Source organism: Manis javanica, chromosome X (assembly GCF_040802235.1).
Source record: "Manis javanica isolate MJ-LG chromosome X, MJ_LKY, whole genome shotgun sequence".
In the NCBI taxonomy this organism is placed as follows: Eukaryota; Metazoa; Chordata; class Mammalia; order Pholidota; family Manidae; genus Manis; species Manis javanica.
The window spans coordinates 107,471,369-107,489,937 of NC_133174.1; the positions used below are offsets into that span (position 1 = coordinate 107,471,369).

General features: G+C 38.1%; 1 protein-coding gene across 2 annotated transcripts in view; it reads right to left on the reverse strand.

Annotated features, from left to right (window-relative positions):
• The window catches only part of IL13RA1 (interleukin 13 receptor subunit alpha 1), an 80,468-nt gene that overhangs the window by 13,529 nt on the left and 48,370 nt on the right, over positions 1–18,569 (reverse strand). Inside the window, exons 5-10 of one of the 2 annotated variants that reach the window (XM_037021223.2) lie at positions 17,247–17,434; positions 15,132–15,283; positions 9,559–9,606; positions 9,141–9,273; positions 6,444–6,540; positions 317–401 (exon numbers count right to left, since the gene is read on the reverse strand). In XM_037021223.2, coding sequence (XP_036877118.1) covers positions 317–401; positions 6,444–6,540; positions 9,141–9,273; positions 9,559–9,606; positions 15,132–15,283; positions 17,247–17,434 — 703 coding nt within the window. Of the gene's footprint in view, positions 1–316; positions 402–6,443; positions 6,541–9,140; positions 9,286–9,558; positions 9,607–15,131; positions 15,284–17,246; positions 17,435–18,569 lie in introns of both variants that reach the window. The other variant, XM_037021222.2, reaches the window with a different exon arrangement.

Genomic DNA, 18,569 nt, shown 5'->3' on the forward strand with positions numbered 1-18,569 from the left:
CGGGATTCTACATCTATGAGGTACCGAGAATAGGCAAATTCAGACACAGAAAGTAGAACAGAGGTTACCAGGGGCTGGGGAAATGCAGAGTTACTGTTTAATAGGCACAGTTTCAGTCTGAGATAATGAAAACATTCTTGAAACAGTGATGATGTTTGCACAACACCATAAATGTACTTAACGCCATTGAACTCTCAGTACATTTAAAAATGGTTTGAAATGGCAAGTTTTATGTTATATATATTTACAAAAATTTTTAAATATCTGATAGCCTCAAAAACAGAACAACTTCGGACCTCATGGAGTCAGTGCTTACCAAGGTATCATCATTCTGGTCTCCAAACATTTCTTTAAATATCTTGCCAGGATCAGGAATTGGAGGGAATATAATGATCTTGAGCCTTTAAGAAAACAGAGACATCTTTGAACAAATCTTCCAGCCCACAGGAATGTCCCACTTAAATAGAGGCATACTAAAGGAGGCCTGGACAACAGACTTAGTACACAAGTCATCTTTAGTGATAAAACAGTTGTGAAGAAATTTCCAGAACAAGCTGAGAAATCAATATCCTAAGAACATCAAGTGTGAGGGGAGCAAGGGGCCAGCAGGATAGGAAAATTACTTATACCCTATCATTAAAAAAATTTTTTCAGCTGTTGCAACATACTTGACAAATAAAAAATTGTATATATTTGAGATGTACATGACGTTTTCACTTTATGAGTACATTGTGAAGTTATGACCACAGTCAACCTAATTAATACATTCAGCACCTCACATGGCTATGATTGTATGACTGTGTGTGTGTGTGTGTGTGAATTATATCTTATCATTTAAATAATAATGGTGCTTTACTTATTATAGACTAGATGGGGGCTTACAGCTTATAATTATGAAAAAAATTATCTTCTGGGAACAGGGTACATTCCTCTTTAATTTTTCTTTATCTTACTTCTCTCCTCTCTATTTTTGCAGATTACAGTACCAGTTGGTAGACCTACCACATCTTCTACGTCTCTAAACTGATGTGGCATCAGGGTTTACTCCCTTGTCCTCTTTAGCTCCCTCACTTTATGAGTGCTCTCTTCCAGGCTTAGGGCTTTAAATCCATTTACATGCCAAGAACTCCCAAAATCCTATCACCCGCTCAGACCTCTCCCTTAAACTCCAGACTCATGTATACAACTACCTATTTAACATTTGTACTTGGTCTCTAACAGGCATCTGAAACTTATGTTCAAAACTGAAGTCCTCACCTTTCCCCTGGAGCCAGCTCTGCTCACAATCTTCTCCATCTCAGTAAATGGCTCCAGCATTCACTCAGTTGTTGAAGCCAAAAATCTAAGAGTTATCCTTGAATCCTCAACTTTCCTCACACCTCCCACAGACAAGCAGCCATCAGCAAGTGCTATCAATTCTACCTATAAAACATATTCCACATCAGACCACATCTTACTTCCTCCATTGCTAACTGCCTCCATTTTTGAGAGATAGCCTAGGCTATCCTCATCTTTCTTCCTGAGCACTGCAATGCCTCCTAACTAGTCTACTTGCTTCCATTCTTGGCCAAGTCAGTTCTTCACTCAGCACCTACAATGACCTTTAATCAGCAAATCAGATCATGTCCCTCCTCTACTTAAAACTCTCCAATGTGTCCATAACACTTAGGATTAAATCTCACTACCTTGCCGCAGCCTACATGATCTGGCTCAGCCAACCTCTCCAGTCTTATCTCCTATCACTCTCGCCCTTGCACACTCTACTCCAAAAAGACACACAAAGCTCATTCCAGACTCAGGGCTTCCGCATTTGCTCTTTTCTTGGCTGGAATGTTCTTTCTTTGAATATCTGAATTGTTTACTCCTTTAAGTCTCTCCTCAAATGTCACTTTCTCAGAGAGGCCCTGGCCTCCTATCATTTCCTAGCCTTTCTCTCTCCCTGCCCCAAAACTTCACTACTCAATATGTGAAGTCATAGTATTTATTTTACATATATACATGATCCATGTATTATGTACTTATATATACTTACACACACATACATACACATACACACACACACATATATGTATCTCCCACTAAAATATAGATAGGGACTTTGTCCTGTTCACTGCTATAACCCCAGCTATTAGAACTATGCCAGCGACATAAACAGGCACAAAATTAGTGCGTGTTAAAATAATATAAAAATAATGATACAATACATTAGAACAGACAGACCTAACAGACATCTACAGAACATTCCACCCAAAAGCAGCAGGATACACACTCTTCTCAAGTGCACATGGAACATTTTCCAGAATAGACCACATTCTAGGCCACAAAAAGGGCCTCAGCAAAGGCAAAAAGATTGAAATTGTACCAACCAACTTTTCAGATCACAAAGGTATAAAACTAGAAATAAATTGTACAAAGAAAATAAAAAGGCCCACAAACACATGGAGGCTTAACAACATGCTCCTAAATAATCAATGGATCAATGACCAAATTAAAACAGAGATCAACCAATATATGGAGACAGATGAAAACAACAGCACAACACCCACTTCTGTGGGATGCAGCAATGGCACTTCTAAGAGGAAAGTATATAGCAATCCAGGCCTATTTAAAGAAGGAAGAACAATCCCAAATGAATTAGTCTAAATTCACAATTATTGAAACTGGAAAAAGAAGAACAAATGAGGCCCAAAGTCAGTAGAAGAAGAGACATAATAAAGATCAGAGAAGAAATAAATAAAATTGAGAAGAATAAAACAAGAGAAAAAATTAATGAAACCAAGAGCTGGTACTTTGAGAAAATTAACAAAATAGATAAACCCCTAGCCAGACTTAACAAGGAAAAAAAGAGTCTACACACATAAACAGAATCAGAAATGAGAAAGGAAAAATCATGACGGACACCACAGAAATACAAAGAATTATTAGAGAATACTATGAAAAATTATATGCTAGTAAACTGGATAACCTAGAAGAAATGTACAACTTTCTAGAAAAACACAACCTTCCAAGACTGACCCAGAAAGAAACAGAAAATCTGAACAAACCAAATATCAGCAGTGAAATTGAATGGATAATCAAAAAATCTAACCAAGAACAAAACTCCCAGAAAGATGGCTTCACATCTCAATTTTATCAGACATTTAGAGAAGATATAATACCCATTCTCCTTAAAGTTTTCCAAAAAATAGAAGAGGAGGGAATACTTCCACTCTTTCTATTAAGCCAGCATCACTCTAATACCACAACCAGGCAAAGACTCCACCAAAAAAGAAAATTACAGACCAATATCCCTGATGAACATAGATGCAAAAATACTCAACAAAATATTAGCAAACTGAATTCAAAAATACATCAAGAGGATCATATATCATGATCAAGTAGGATTCATCTCAGGGATGCAAGGATGGTACATTTGAAAATCCATCAACATCATCCACCACATCAACAAAAAGAAGGACAAAAACCACATGATCATCTCCATAGATGCTGAAAAACATTTGACAAAACTCAATATCCATTCATGATGAAAACTCTCAACAAAATGGGTAAAGAGGGCAAGTACCTCAACAAAATAAAGGCCATATATGACAAACCCACAGTCAACATCATACTTTACAGCAAGAAGCTGAAAGCTTTTCACTTAAGATCAGGAACAAGGCAGGGATGCCCACTCTCCCCACTTTTATGCAACATAGTGCTGGAGGTCCTGGTCACAGCAATTAGACAACACAAAGAAATAAAGGGCATCCAGATTGGTAAGGAGGAAGTTAAACAGTCACTGTTTGCAGATGATATGATATTGTACATAAAAACCCTAATAAAGAATCCACTCCAAAACTTCTAGAACTAATATCTGAATTCAGCAAAGCTGCATGATACAAAATTAAGACACAGAAATCTGTTGCATTCCTATTCACTAATGATGAACTAGCAGAAAGAGAAATCAGGAAAACAACTCAATTCACAATTGCATCAAAAAGAATAAAATACCTAGGAATAAACCTAACCAAGGAAGTGAAAGACCTATACCCTGAAAACTACAAGACACTCGAGAGAAAATAAAGAGGACACTAATAAATGGAAATTCATCCCATGCTCTTGGCTAGGAAGAATTAATATTGTCAAAATGGCCATCCTGCTAAAGCAATCTACAGATTCAATGCAATCCCTATCAAAATACCAACAGCATTCTTCAACAACTGGAACAAATAGTTCTAAAATTCACATGGAACCACAAGAGGCCACGAATAGCCAAAGCAATCCTGAGAAGGAAGAATAAGCAGAGAGGATTACGCTCCCCAAATTCAAACTACTACAAAGCGACAGTAATTAAGACAATTTGATACTGGCACAAGAACAGACCCATAGACCAGTGGAACAGAATAGAGTTCAGATATTAACCCAAGCATATATGGTCAATTAATATACAATAAAGGAGCCATGGATATACAATGGGGAAATGACAGTCTCTTCAACAGCTGTTGTTGGCAAAACTGGACAGCTACATGTAAGAGAATGAAACTGGATTACTATCTAATTCCATATGCAAAACTAAACTCGAAATGGATCAAAGACCTGAATGTAAGTCATGAAACTGTAAAACTCTTAGAAGAAAACATAGGCAAAACTCTCTTGGATATCAGCATGAGCAACTTTTTCATGACCATATCTCCCTGGGTAAAGGAGACAAAAGCAAAAATGAACAAGTGGGACTATATCAAACTAAAAAGCTTCTGTACAGCAAAGGACACCATCAGTAGAACAAAAAGGCATCCTACAGTATGGGAGAATATATTCATAAATGACTTTTCAGATAAAGGGTTGACATCCAAAATATATAAAGAGTTCACATGCCTCAACAAACAAAAAGCAAATAATCCGATTAAAAAATGGGCAGAGGATCGGAACAGACATTTCTCCAAAGAAGAAATCCAGATGGCCAACAGGCACATGAAAAGATGTTCCACATTGTTGAACAGAGAAATGCAAATAAAAACCACAATGAGTTATCACCTCACACCAGGTAGGATGGCCACCATCCAAAAGACAAACAAAAACAAATGCTGGTGAGGATGTGGAGAAAGGGGAACCTAACTACACTGCTGGCGGGAATGTAAATTAGTTCGACCATTGTGGAAAGCAATATGGATGTTCCTCAAAAAACTAAAAATAGAAATACCATTTGACCCGGGAATCCCACTCCTTGGAATTTACCCAAAGAATACAACTTCTCAGATTCAAAAAGACATATGTACCCCTATGTTTATCACCGCACTTTTTACAATAGCCAAGATATGGAAGCAACCTAAGTGCCCATCAGTAGATGAATGGATAAAGAAGATGTGGTACATATACACAATGGAATATTATTCAGTCATAAGAAGAAAACAAATCCTACCATTTGGAACAACATGGATGGAGCTAGAGGGTATTATGCTAAGTCAAATAAGCAGGCAGAGAAAGACAAGTACCAAGTGATTTCACTCATCTGTGGAGTATAACAACAAAGCATAACTGAAGGAACTAAACAGCAGCAGACTCACAGAATGCAAGAATGGACTAACAGTTACCAAAGGGAAAGGGACTGGGGACAGTGGGTGGGAAGCAAGGGAGAAGGGAAATAAGGGGCATTATGATTAGTACACATAATGGGGGGGGGGCATGGGGAAGGCAGTATAGCACAGAGAAAACAAGTAGTGACTCTGTGTTATCTTACTATGCTGATGGACAGTGACTGTAATAATGGGGTACTTGATAAGGGGTGGTGAATCTAGTAACCACAATGTTGCTCATGTGATTATATATTAATGATACCATAATAAAAAAATAAATATAAAAAATAATGATACAGTAATGGTTCTGGACCCAGCTTAATAATGTTTTCCAACCTTAGGTATTTAATGCACAGCAAATAACAGCACCAGACTAGTCCCCATGGTGAGATAAAGTCAGACACTCTCCAGGAATGTATATCATATATTAGAAACAACTTGTTAAAGTTGTCCTTTCTACAACCATAAATAGCAGTCTCCAGCCTAGACCTGTCCCTTAACTCCAGACTCATGTATATAAATACATTAATATCAGACAAATCATTTAACTAGTAATGGTCTCCATTTCTAAAACCTCATTCCAAGAGCTACCAATCAACTGCTGATACGTTAGACATCTGAAAAAGCAGAGTGAACATAGGGCCTATCAACAATTCTAAACACATGCAAAGAAAACGGTGTCTGAGCAAAGCCCCAGGAAACTAATCCAACACTTTTCTCACCAGAAAACAGGCACAGTAATAGTTATTTGCCATGTCATACTACCAAAAGCCATGTACAGCCAAAATGATTCCAATACCCCCAGCAAATGTCAAACAGCCTCACAATGAATAAGAACCATAGCAACCAGGCTAATGGAAACTATCAAGCCTGCCTGGGCAGCTGCCTCACCTTTTCAGATAAAGTAGAAGGATCATGACTGCAACTGCTAAGATGACTGGAATGGTGAGTAACATGGTGATGTAGAGAGCGGGATTGTCCTTTTTACCTGGATAATGGAAAGCAAACAGAAAAGCCTGAAAAATAAAACCATTTTAGAAATAAACCAAGCGACAGTTATATTAGACTAATGAGGTATTTCTGCCCTCTACCTGAACCTATTTTTCAAAGCGCTTCAATTATCTTACCTTCTATTATCTTAACAGTGAAAATAAAGTCCTGCTCTAAGATTCCATGGAGGAATACATGGAATTCTAAAATTCCACCTTAAGGATTATATGAAACCAGGATATCTTAAGTGGGTCGGACACTATTAACAAATAAGTTGTATCTGTTAAATATGTCATTTCACTAACAGTGACTATCTTTGCTTATTGAATATTTACCACTATTAGAACACCTAAACAAATCCTAACAACTACCACTACTACTATTCTTAGTTGAATCCCCACTGCATGTCTGATATCATATTATGGGTTTTTACATGCTTATATCTATGCTATAGAAATAGATAATATTCTTTCCCATTTATACAGATGAGAAAGATAAGGCTCCAAGAAGTTTAGTGGCTCATCCAAAAGTGGTTAGTAAATGATGGAGTCAAGCCTCAAATCCAGCACTATCCAATTCCAAAGCCTTTCATTAACTGCCTTCCTACATCTAACACATAGAATGCCGTATGTCTACTTACATGCTCATCTTTTCCACTAGGGCATGAACATCTAGAAAGTGCCATCAGGGCCTAGCATCACTGTGTTAGGCAGCCTCTAAAATGACCCCAAATGATCCCTGCCTCCTGATATTCACACCCTTGTGTAATGCCCTCCCCTGGAGGGTAGGCTGGACTGACTGACTCACATGTAAAGAACTGAACAGCAGCAGTGGTGGGTCATTTCTGAGAATAGCATATAAAGAGACTGTGGTTTCCATATTGAGTGTTCTCTCATGCACTGTCTCTTGCTTGGATCAATTACTTGGAGAAGCTAGCTGCCATGTCATAAGGTAGCCCTGTGGGGAGGTTCAAGTGGCAAGGAACTGAGGGAAGCCTCTACTAACTTCCTGGAGCTGCATAACAAATCACCACACACTGGTTGGCTTAAAACAATAGAAATGTGTTCTCTCACAGTTCTGGAAGCTACAAGTCCAAAACAAAGGTATCAACAGGGCAATGTTCCCTCTGAACGCTCTAGAGAAGAATTCCTCCTTGCCTCTTCCTAGCTTCTGGTGGCTCAGGAATCCCTGGGTGAATCCTTATAGTTGCATCACTCTGATCTCTGTCTCCATCTTCACATGGCCTATGGGTCTATGTGTCTCTCTCTGTTTCTGTGTATCTTCTCTTCTTATAAGGATACTAGTCATTGGATTTAGGGCCTACTCTAAGCCAGTATGACCTCATCTTAACTATATTACATCTGTGAAAACTCTATTTCTAAATAAGAGTTTTGGAAATAGAGGTACCAGGAGTTGGGACTTGGACATTTCCTTTTAGGTGATACAATTCAACCTGCTATGGCCTCCATTAAGCAGCCAAAAAGGAACTGAGGCTTTCCAATGACCACATAAGTGAGCCTGGAAGTGGATTCTCCAGCCCCAGTCAAGCCTTCAGATGAGACTGCAGGACTAGCCAACAGCTTGACTGTAAACACATGAGAGAACTTGAACCAGACATACCTAGCTAAGCTGTGCCCAGATTCCTGACCCACAGAATGGGGTGAGATGGTAAATACATATTTTTCAAACAACCAAATTCTGGGGGAAAATGTTATACAACAATAGATAACTAATACAACCGTGCCTGGCACATGCCTGCCTTTTTCAGCCTCTCAATCAATAGGGAATTGACTACCTCAACAACCTGTCTCTCTGTTAGAGCATTCTTAAGTTGGTCCTATTTTGCCCCATGTAGCCACAAAAACAGACAGCCTATTCCCTCTTTTATCTGACAATATCTCCAATATCAGAATTCAGCAATCTCTGACTCCAAGCTTACTTCCATCAACTGATCCTCCCCAATCTTTCAGATTCTTCAACATCCTAATTGCCCTTTCAGGGATAGATTCCAGTCTGCCAACATACCTCCTACAATGTGGTGTCCAATGTTGAGTCATTTTGAGCTTATAGTCTAATAAAACCCTATACCCCACCCTACAACACACATATCCATAAAGCACAGGGCTTTTCAAGCCTGTACTTGAGCCTGGCACATAGCTTGCTCAGCTGCTTAATTAATAAATGAAACTGATTTTTCTGAAACCTAGATACGGATACAGTTTTATCTCTATTAAATGCCATCAAGGTCATTGTTCTACTCTTGATTCTCTCACCGGCATACAGGATAGTCCTCTAGCATCATATAATCTGCAGATAATCACGCCTGCCTTCTGTACTTTAGCTCTGTATTTTTGTTCAGATGGAGACAGGACAGAAGAGAGGATAACATAATTTGGATTGTGGATTTTCAAAGAACTGTATATTGTAAATTAACCCTGGGTGTCTTGATAGTAATTCAACAGAAAATGTATTTCAATTGTAAGTATTCTCTGGCTGGCATCAAGAATTCAGAACAGTCCTTTCTCTCAATCTATTTTCTGCTTCAGCTTAGTTTCCATGCACAATGGTTGAAATTTTAATGAAATCCCATTCACTTACCTATACTCATCTCTTGACTCCAATTACTCCAGAATTTGTCATCCTCATAGCATAACTTATTTGTTTTGACTCTTATTCTGACTGTGTTCAAAGTATCAGGAAGAACGCCGGGGACCATGAAACAAATTGTACCCTTAGATATAAACTAAAAACACACAAGGAATGTTACTAGTTGATTCTCTTTCTCTGCTTCTGAATGTTAAATATAATTATCTGCCAAATTCTGTATATGATTAAGTCTTGGATTTCAATCCAAATGATCTGACTTTAACTCCTGAAAAAGAATTGGCAATAACCCACAGAACAAAATACTTTGTTCTTCTCAAAGCAGTTCAAATTTGGGCCATGCTTGCCCTGCCCCACCCCAGTTACTCTGAGTTTAAGCCCAAAGAGTTAATCTAATGTTGAATTTACTGACCTCCAGGTTTCCCTCAAATTCCGAATTCTGACATTTGGCTTCTTCAACCTTGAAAATATAAAAATGAATCAATTCAAAATTATAAAAAGACAACATTTTAAATTATTTAACCATTTCTAACAAGGTTTCCGTTTATCCCATTAAAAGAGGTCCAGGAGCCATGAAACAAGCTTGGTCTTTTAATAAGTGGTGCTGGGTCAATTACACATCCATACAGGAGAAAAAACAATCTTGACCCCTACCTCACACTATTTACAAACTTAATTTCAGATGGATTGCAGATCTAAATGTGAAAGTTAAAAATAAATGAAAAAAATACATAAATACAATAAACTTTTAGATGAAAATATAGAATATCTTCATGATCTTGAAGCAGGAAAAGATTTTTTAAACCGGGCCAAAATAATATTAGCCATAAAGGAAAAGCTTTTAGGAAGTCATCTCTATTAAAATAAAAAACTTGCACATCAAAAGAAATCTTATTAAGGAAATAAAAAAGGTAATGCATAGAGTAAGAGAAGATATTTGCTATTTCTGACAAAGGACTTGAATATATATTATATTATATAATATATATTTATATTTATATATAATACACACATAAATATACATCTATCCCACAAATTAATAAGAAAGAGACAGACAACCCAATAGAAAAACTGGCAGAAGACTTGAACAGGCATTTCACAAAAGGATATTCAAAGTGCCAATAAACATATAAACAAGCGCTCAACTTCATTAGTCATCAAGGAAGCACAAATTAAATCCACAAGATAACAATACACACACCTAGCAGACAATACCAAGTGTTGATGAGGATGTGAAGCATCTAGCACTCTGAATTTCTGCTCTTGTAGTGTAAACTGGCAGAACCATTTGGGAAAACTGCTATTATCTACTAGAGAGAATCATATATAACTCTATGGCCCATATATTCCCAACAGAAATGTATGCACACATGCACCATAAGTATGCAAATGTTCATAAAAGCTCTATTCATGAAACTCCTAATTGGACACTATCCAAATGTCCAACAGTGAGAAAATGGATAAATCAGATGTGCTATATTGACATAATAGAATGAATGCAATGAGAATTAACCAACTACAACTACAGGCAACAATGTCAGTGTATCTCATAAATAAAACATTGAGTGGAAGAAGGCAAACACAAAAATTAAGTTCTGTATAATTCATTTACATTAAGTTTAAAAAGAGGCAACACCAATCTGTGGGATTACAAATCAGGTTAATAGTTGCTCTCTGGGAGGGTAGTGATCAAAAAGGATCATGATGGGGCTTCTGGGGTGCTGGTTAAATAAATGAAAAATTGTTGGCAGAAATCACTTGTGAAAAAATCAGTAAGCTGTGCATAATGACTTGTGCAATAGTATACTATTTCTATACTATACTATAAATCCATACAAAGTTAAAAAAAGAACGAGACTAGTCTCCTTTGATAAGAGCATAATATAACAAAAACAACAGGGTTGGAGAAGAGAAAGAATGCAAAGTTCTCCTTCACACCATTTAAGTCACTTGCTATTTGATGTAAAGAGAATGATCAGTTTCTAAATGCAACTATTTCAAAATTGGTGTAAAAAATCAACACATGAAAATCTGTTGTTTAAATAGTCTATTTCTGGCCATGGGTTATATGAAAAGATGTTCAACATCACTACTCATCAGAGAAATACAAGTCAAAACCACAATGACATACCACTTCATTACTTATTAGAATGGCCAGCATCAAAAAGATAAAAGACATAAATACTGGTGAGGATGTGGATAAAATGGAACCCTTGTGCACTATTGATGGGCATATTAATCAGTGCAGTTACTATGGAAAAACAGTATGCAGGCTCCACAAAAAATTAAAAACAGAACTACCACATGATCCTGCAATCCCATGTCTGGGTATATATCTAAAGGAAATCAATCAGGATCTCAAAGAGCTATCTGCATTCCCATGTTCACTGCAGCATTATTCACAATAGCCAAGACATGAAAACAACCTAAGTGTCCACTGACAGATGAAGAAAATGTGGTGTATTTATATATACACATATACATACAGTGGAATATTATCCAGCCATAAAAAGGAAGGAAATCCTGCCATTTGTGATAGCATGGATGGACCTTGAGGGCATTTTGCTAAGTAAAATGAGTCAGAAGAGAAGGATAAATATTGTATGATCTCACTTCTATGTGAAAGGTAAAGAAGTCAAATTCATAGAAGCAGAGAGCAGAATGGTAGTTGCCAGAGGCTGGGGGTTGGGAAAAATGGGAAGATGTTGGTCAAAAGGGACAAACTTTCATTTATAAGGTAAGTTCTGGGGATCTAATGTATAGCATGATGATTATAGTCAATAATACTGCATTGTATACTTGAAATTCACAAAAAACAGCAGATTTTAAGTGTTCTCACCATATCAAAAAAAGGTCACTGTGTGAGGTGATGGATGTGTCAATCAACTTGATGGTGATAATCATTTCACAATGTAGATGTATATTAAATCACCACACTGTACACCTTAAAAAGAAGTACATTGTATGACCTCAATATATACAATTTTTACTTGTCAATCATACCTCGGTAAAGTGGAAAAAAAAAGTCAACTTCTATCAGGGAAATGTTTAAACATAGGATAAGAACACAAAGCTATGATTTTTGGCATTCAATGCCAGGCACTGAACGGTTCCTACCAGCATTTGTGAAGAGCTGAAAAGCCAACCGAATGAGGTAGGGCCATCCTATCAGTATTTCACATAGTGGCAGAGACAAAGCCATTTGGGGACTACTGTACCCCACTGTTGGCTATTTGGAATCAGAGGCCTGCTGGGGAATCATAAATGTCAACTAGCACTTGAGGGATCAGTTACAGGCTGATGTCTCCCCTCCCAGATATACACATTCCAAAGTCAGCAAGTCACTGCAAACTGAAGGTTCTGGGCTTTTGTTCAAATGTAAATCCCCTTATGTAGTTTATCAGCTGCTCAGACACCTCTGTAAGAAAAGGAAAACAAGGGCAGAGAGCACCAAGCAGATAATTTGCAGGCAAACATGGTGGTCACAGACAAGTCATTCCTACCATTATGATTCTGTCATGAACTACCTCCAACCACAGCCTCCATGGGATGGTACCAGTTTATGTTCCAACCTACTTCCCCCTCTTAACTGGAACATCAGGCAAAATAATTCCTCAAAAAGTCTTGAAAAAAAAAAAAGACGCTAGCCAGCTGAGCTCTAAAATCAGCACACAAAAAGCCGATGACATTTGAAGAGAGGAAGCAGCTGGTGAACATCTGCTAGAAGAGAAAAATCTAAACTCAAGTGTATACACACAGTTAACTCCAAATAGACTACAGTTTTAATTTAGGTAGATAAATTCCGTAGTATGTGTGTTCTCTTCGGTTCAGAAGTTTGTAAAAAAGGTAATTCAATTCAACAGGAATTTATGAAGTGAGGACATGCACATGGCGTTACACCAGGTATTCTTCGTCAAAGTTTAATACATGGAGACAAACTTTTGAAGTTATACTTATTAGCTGTGTGGTCTGTAGCAAGTTACTTAACCTCTCTGAGCCTTAGTTCCTCCATTAAATGTAGGTTAAAACAGAACCAATTTCATGGATTGTTATGAGCTACTGTGTAAGAAGTATATATATAGAAGAGTATCAGTGTAGCATATCATAAACACTTAATAAATTTTGGCTGTTAGCATTAAGAGGAAGTATTGATTTGAGGTGGTCCCTAGCAGTTAAGAACATAAACTTGGTAGTTAGACTTTCGCTGAAATCTTGTCTCTACCACTTACTAGAAATGTGACTTCAGGAGTAATCTCTGAGATTGCGTTTTCTCATCTGTAAAATGGGGACAAAATAACCAGACCTAGGTCCTTGGGGTTAGCATGAGGACTAAATGAGGCAATTCAGATAAAGTGCTTATTAAAATGCCTAATACATAATCACTTGATACATATTAGCAGCTATTGGTAGCAGGAACAGCAAAAAGTAAACACCACCTAATTCCTCCATACAGGAGCTTATATTTTTAATGGAGAGAAAAGGCCTACACACATGATCAGGGTAAATAGCAGGGCATAAGTCAGTGCCAAATGAGTAATACAAGCAGCATGTGTCTCAGAGTTTCAGACAGAAGAGAGCAGTAAAGGCTGGGATATTCCAGTATACGTCAGCTTTCTAAGAGCTCACCTAGTTGTAAATCCAAACTCCTTCCCTCCCCACTTGGAAGACCTTTGCTTTTTTCTTCTGCAGTACTGTGTGGGGACACTGCTTTCTGGTCTGGGAAATGCTCATTCTATTTCAGCAGATTCATCTGAAAATGCCCAGGAGAGCTCTGCTCAGCTGCGGACCTGGCCAATCCCTCTGGAGTTAGAGCCTGTCAACACTAGCTTATTTTAGTATTTTGAAACCCTATGATGAGCTAAAACAATTGGACAAAGGAATTTGCCTACATGCAAGATGCTGGGCTCCTTTAAAAGCCAATGTAAAAGCACTTGGTTTCCAACTTCTAAAACTCAAAAGGACACAGAGCCCTGGCAGGTGGCAGGTAAGAACAGTGCAGTCCTTCTGGTCTTGAGGCACCACCTTATGGAAACTACACTCCTCTGGTACCACAGCTTTAAATCTGGGCAAAAAATTAAAATTTAATAAGTAAACAAAATCCCACTTCATTGTGGTCCAAACAGAAATGTCTGAGGCCGGAGTTTGTGACTGCTACTTTATGATAGGACTTGATGCCCTGAGATTATGCTTTGTCTGGTCATGCCCGTGGCCCACAGGGACCTCTAGTATATACTGGATTAAATGCTGAGCAGCAGGAGCATACATAATCCAACAAATACTGACTACTCACATTTGACCACTTTTGTGGCCACGAACACCAAGAAAATTGAATGTTCACACCAGAGCCTCCAAGTGTCTATCTGATCTGACCCTGGCTTACTGTTTAGACATCTTTCCTACTATATTTCGATCACACCAGGCTCCCTTCTGTTTCTCACACATGCCAAGCTCATTGCTGCCTCAGAGCCTTTGTACTTGCTGTCCCCTCCACCTTTACATCTTCACATGGCTAGCTTCTGCTCATCATTCTGGTTGAATCTCACCTGTTTTCACTTTGGACGACTACCCTGCCTAAGAGTCTCTCAGGCCCTTCTGTCACTACTACATCACCCCATTTAATTTTCTTCATAGCATTCATTCTCTCAAATTAACTTGCTCATTTACATATTCATTTCTAGTAGGTAAGCTTCATGGGAAAACAATCTTTTCATCAGGTGTCATATCTACATAAAATAGTGCCTGGCACATGGTAGACACAGAATAAAAAATGGCCTAAATTTTGCTGTCAATACTTCCATAAACCCTCAAACCTTCCACCATGCCCTATTTCAGACAAGAAGTCTCAATTACCATCATAATTATCATCTTCATCATAAGGTGACAAATCTGAGAGCTACATTTCACTGATATTTCAATTACCCAGGAAGAAATTCAAGTGAAAGAAGAACATCCAAGTGAAAACAACTATCTAAAAAAAAAACTTACGTAGAAAATATCATGAGTCTTGGTTTGGCTGTTATTGACTTCTACTTGATAAGATAAGCATCTGCTATAAAAATTCTGTGGATTCTTCCATTGCACATATAAGTCACCATTGTGGAAGAAGAGCTTTTTAATATGTGGAGGATCAGGTTTCACTGAAAGAAATTAAAGGATACAAATTATCTTCCAGAGTTTATTTTGATGAAATACACACATGAGTAGAGATAATGAAGGGCACATGTTAAACTGAAATAGGGCTGATGCTTTTAATGGCCTTACATGATCACACATATAGTTCTAGAATTTCTGATTAGCCAAGATTAGTTGAGGAAGCTTATTTTAAACTGCTTCGTACAATGGATCCAAGGAACATCTTTGGGGTATCTGGCAGATGACATGAACTCTGATCTTCATCTGGTTAGAACATGGCCAAAGTATAACCAGGACATCCTGCTGCAACATGGAGAATAAAGAAAAGAAACACATAGATCCAGATGTGCCCCTAGCTGGTGGGTAAGGAAGGGCATCTAGTACAAGGGGCTCCCCAGCTATCACTCTCTTTTGCCAATCGAAGACAACAATTAAAGCAGTAGCCTAGTCTCTGTCCCATACTACAATGTGGATGTACCTCAAGGACATTATGCTAAGTGAAGTAAGCCCATTACAAAAGGACAAACAAACAGTATATGACTCTACTCATATGAGCTCTCTAAAGTAGGCAAACACATCGAAACAGAAAGTAGGAAGGTAGTTACCAAGGGCTGGGGGAAGGGTAGAAGGCATTAGTGTTTTGTTTCATGGACATCGACTTTCAGTTTTACATGATGAAGTTCTGAAGATCTGCACAACAATGTGCATATAGTTGACACTACTGAACTGTATACTTAAAAAGGGTTAGGATGGTAAGTTTTATATTATGTGATTATAACCATAATTAAAAATAAAGGAAAAAAATTAGCCTAGTCAATTTAGTTTTTCAGGAGTCAGTTATGCTTTAGACCAGGCAACAGAAGAGAATGGATAACAGAAAATAACTGGAACATTCATCTTCTAGCTGAGAAAGATCTCCCTTGTGTCACCACTAATACCCAGGAAGAGCAGTAGCAAAATGAACTTTAAATGGCCCACTGAGGACAACCTGCCAAGCAAAGGGAAGGACAGAGAAGGGCTTTGGTTCAGATTGTCCCACTCGGTAAGTTACCACCACCTCACTCAGCAGTACAAACTAAGCTGCCTTTGGTCCACTACTAGAATTCACTTTCATGACTATCTGAAGGGGTGGTAAATAGTGTTCTGCTCCCTAACTTGGAAACCTTTGTCAATTCATGGTTATTTGCCTATAAATTTTCCAGATACCACTTCACCAGAATCCGAGCTCCCTGTTCAGGTACTTCAACAAATAGATAAACATATTACTTTTCATAGTCTGCTTTAGACATTTACAACACACTTTTATATACCTCACATCATTTAGACCTTACAACATGCCTTTGAGGTCAAGCAGGACTACATGCCCCATTTTACAGATAAGGAAACACTTAAAGAGAGTTTATATGCCTTGTCCAAAATGAAGAAGCCAGGACCTCAAGCAGATATTTTGTTTTCAAGTCCAGGGCACTTTCTAATAGGCTGACGCCTGGCAGCACCAGCTGTTCTGACTAGGCAGTGCCTGTACCACCCAGAATGTGAGACAGTTTGAATATCACTCCTCACTACTCCACCAGTCTAAGCTTTTTTTTTTACTTAGATTATTTAGGAACTATATTTGATCATATGTATTCTGCAGCAGCATCTTCTCAAGTACCGTAATTAAAAGAGAACAGAAACTTAAGGGTCAGAGAGAGAACCTGGCTTCTGATCTTGGATCTACAACTAGCTGGCTGCTTGAAGTCTCAGCATACTCATAAGTCAACGAGGAAAAAACCATGTGGCATATGTGCTCAATAAATAGAATTTCTAAGCTTGTTTCTTTAAATCAAAGAAAAGTACTCATACATATAGTCCATTTTTGTTGGAAAGATCTTAAAATCAAAATCATCATTTTTAATTACTTGTATTGATTGCTCAAAACACATAACACCTTTATTTACAGTGTTACAGAGGACTTCTAAAACTTACCATGAGAAGATAAAGGCACTATATGGAAGGATGGTCTGATTTTTCCTGCATTATCCTTGACCATTACTTGGACGCTGTGTTTTTCAAAACTGGAATCTTTAACTTCAGTCAGAGCAAAAGAACAACCAATGTGTTGACCTTCTTTATAGATGTTTTTACACTGAAGAATTTTTCCGAGGCTGCTGTGCCTACAACATAAAATTAGACAACCTTCTGCGTTATTTTAAATAAGGTATTCGAGAACAAGGTGTCCTTTGTTTTTAAATGACCAAAGATGTCCATGAAAAGCATATCTGCAATATGGAAAGTTAGCTTTTTTAACAACCCTATTTATAATGTGGCTCCATTTGATACTCTAGCAAGAAATAAATGCTCCTTTTTGATGAACATTGGTACTTTCAGTGGCTATGAAAACTATGGGAGTCCTGACTCTTTCTCCTCTTCTGTATCAGAGATATTATGAGGTCAGGAATGCAAAGCTTCATGCTGCTTGAGAACACCTCATCTGCTGAATTGCATGGCTCTCCGCTGGTCACTCCGTCTACCTGCTTTGTTTACTTGGCTTGCTCCTCTCTCTTCTCCTCTTCTCAGAGGGTTTGCATCAAGTCAGTAGCCCTCTACCATTCCTATTTCTTACTCTCTCATGCATTCTCCCCCAGTTTATCACACTTCCACCCTTCGACAGTTTCTATGCTGAGAATTCCTAATTCCTGATCTCTCACCTTAGAGCTAGTCCCAGATTTCTCAATCCATTAGAGTGTTACACTCTTGCCTCAAATTCAACATTCAAAACATATGCCTCCTCTTCTCTACCAAACTGCCTGCCTTCTAAACTTCCCAGCTTCCATCAGTCAGAGCTCATTTTCTCTGGGCTCCTCAATTAGGACCTTTGAAATCACCTTTTCCCCCTGCCTTTCCCTATATCCTATCAGTAGATGCTGTTATTTTTTTTCCTTTGCAGAGCTTCCTGGATCCTCTCCTGTGATATTCCCATTGCCCTCACTCTGTTTCATGTCCTAATTATTTCAGGCTTCATGTCTTCTCCAGATTGACCTCTCTGGCCTTCAATAGTTGTGCCCTCCAATCACTGCCAGATAAAGTTCCAGAACACAAGGGTTTTCTAAGTGTCTTACTCTACCGTGTAGCTTTAAATGCCTCCCATAACCAATACTGCTTGTATGTTACTTTCAGTTTAGAAAACCTCTTCACATATCTTTGCCCACTTATCATCGGCACCAAGAACACTGCAGGCAGACAGCACTCATTACGCTTTTCTGTGTAACTGGCAGAAGACACACAGTCAGGCCTTACATCAGCCACAAT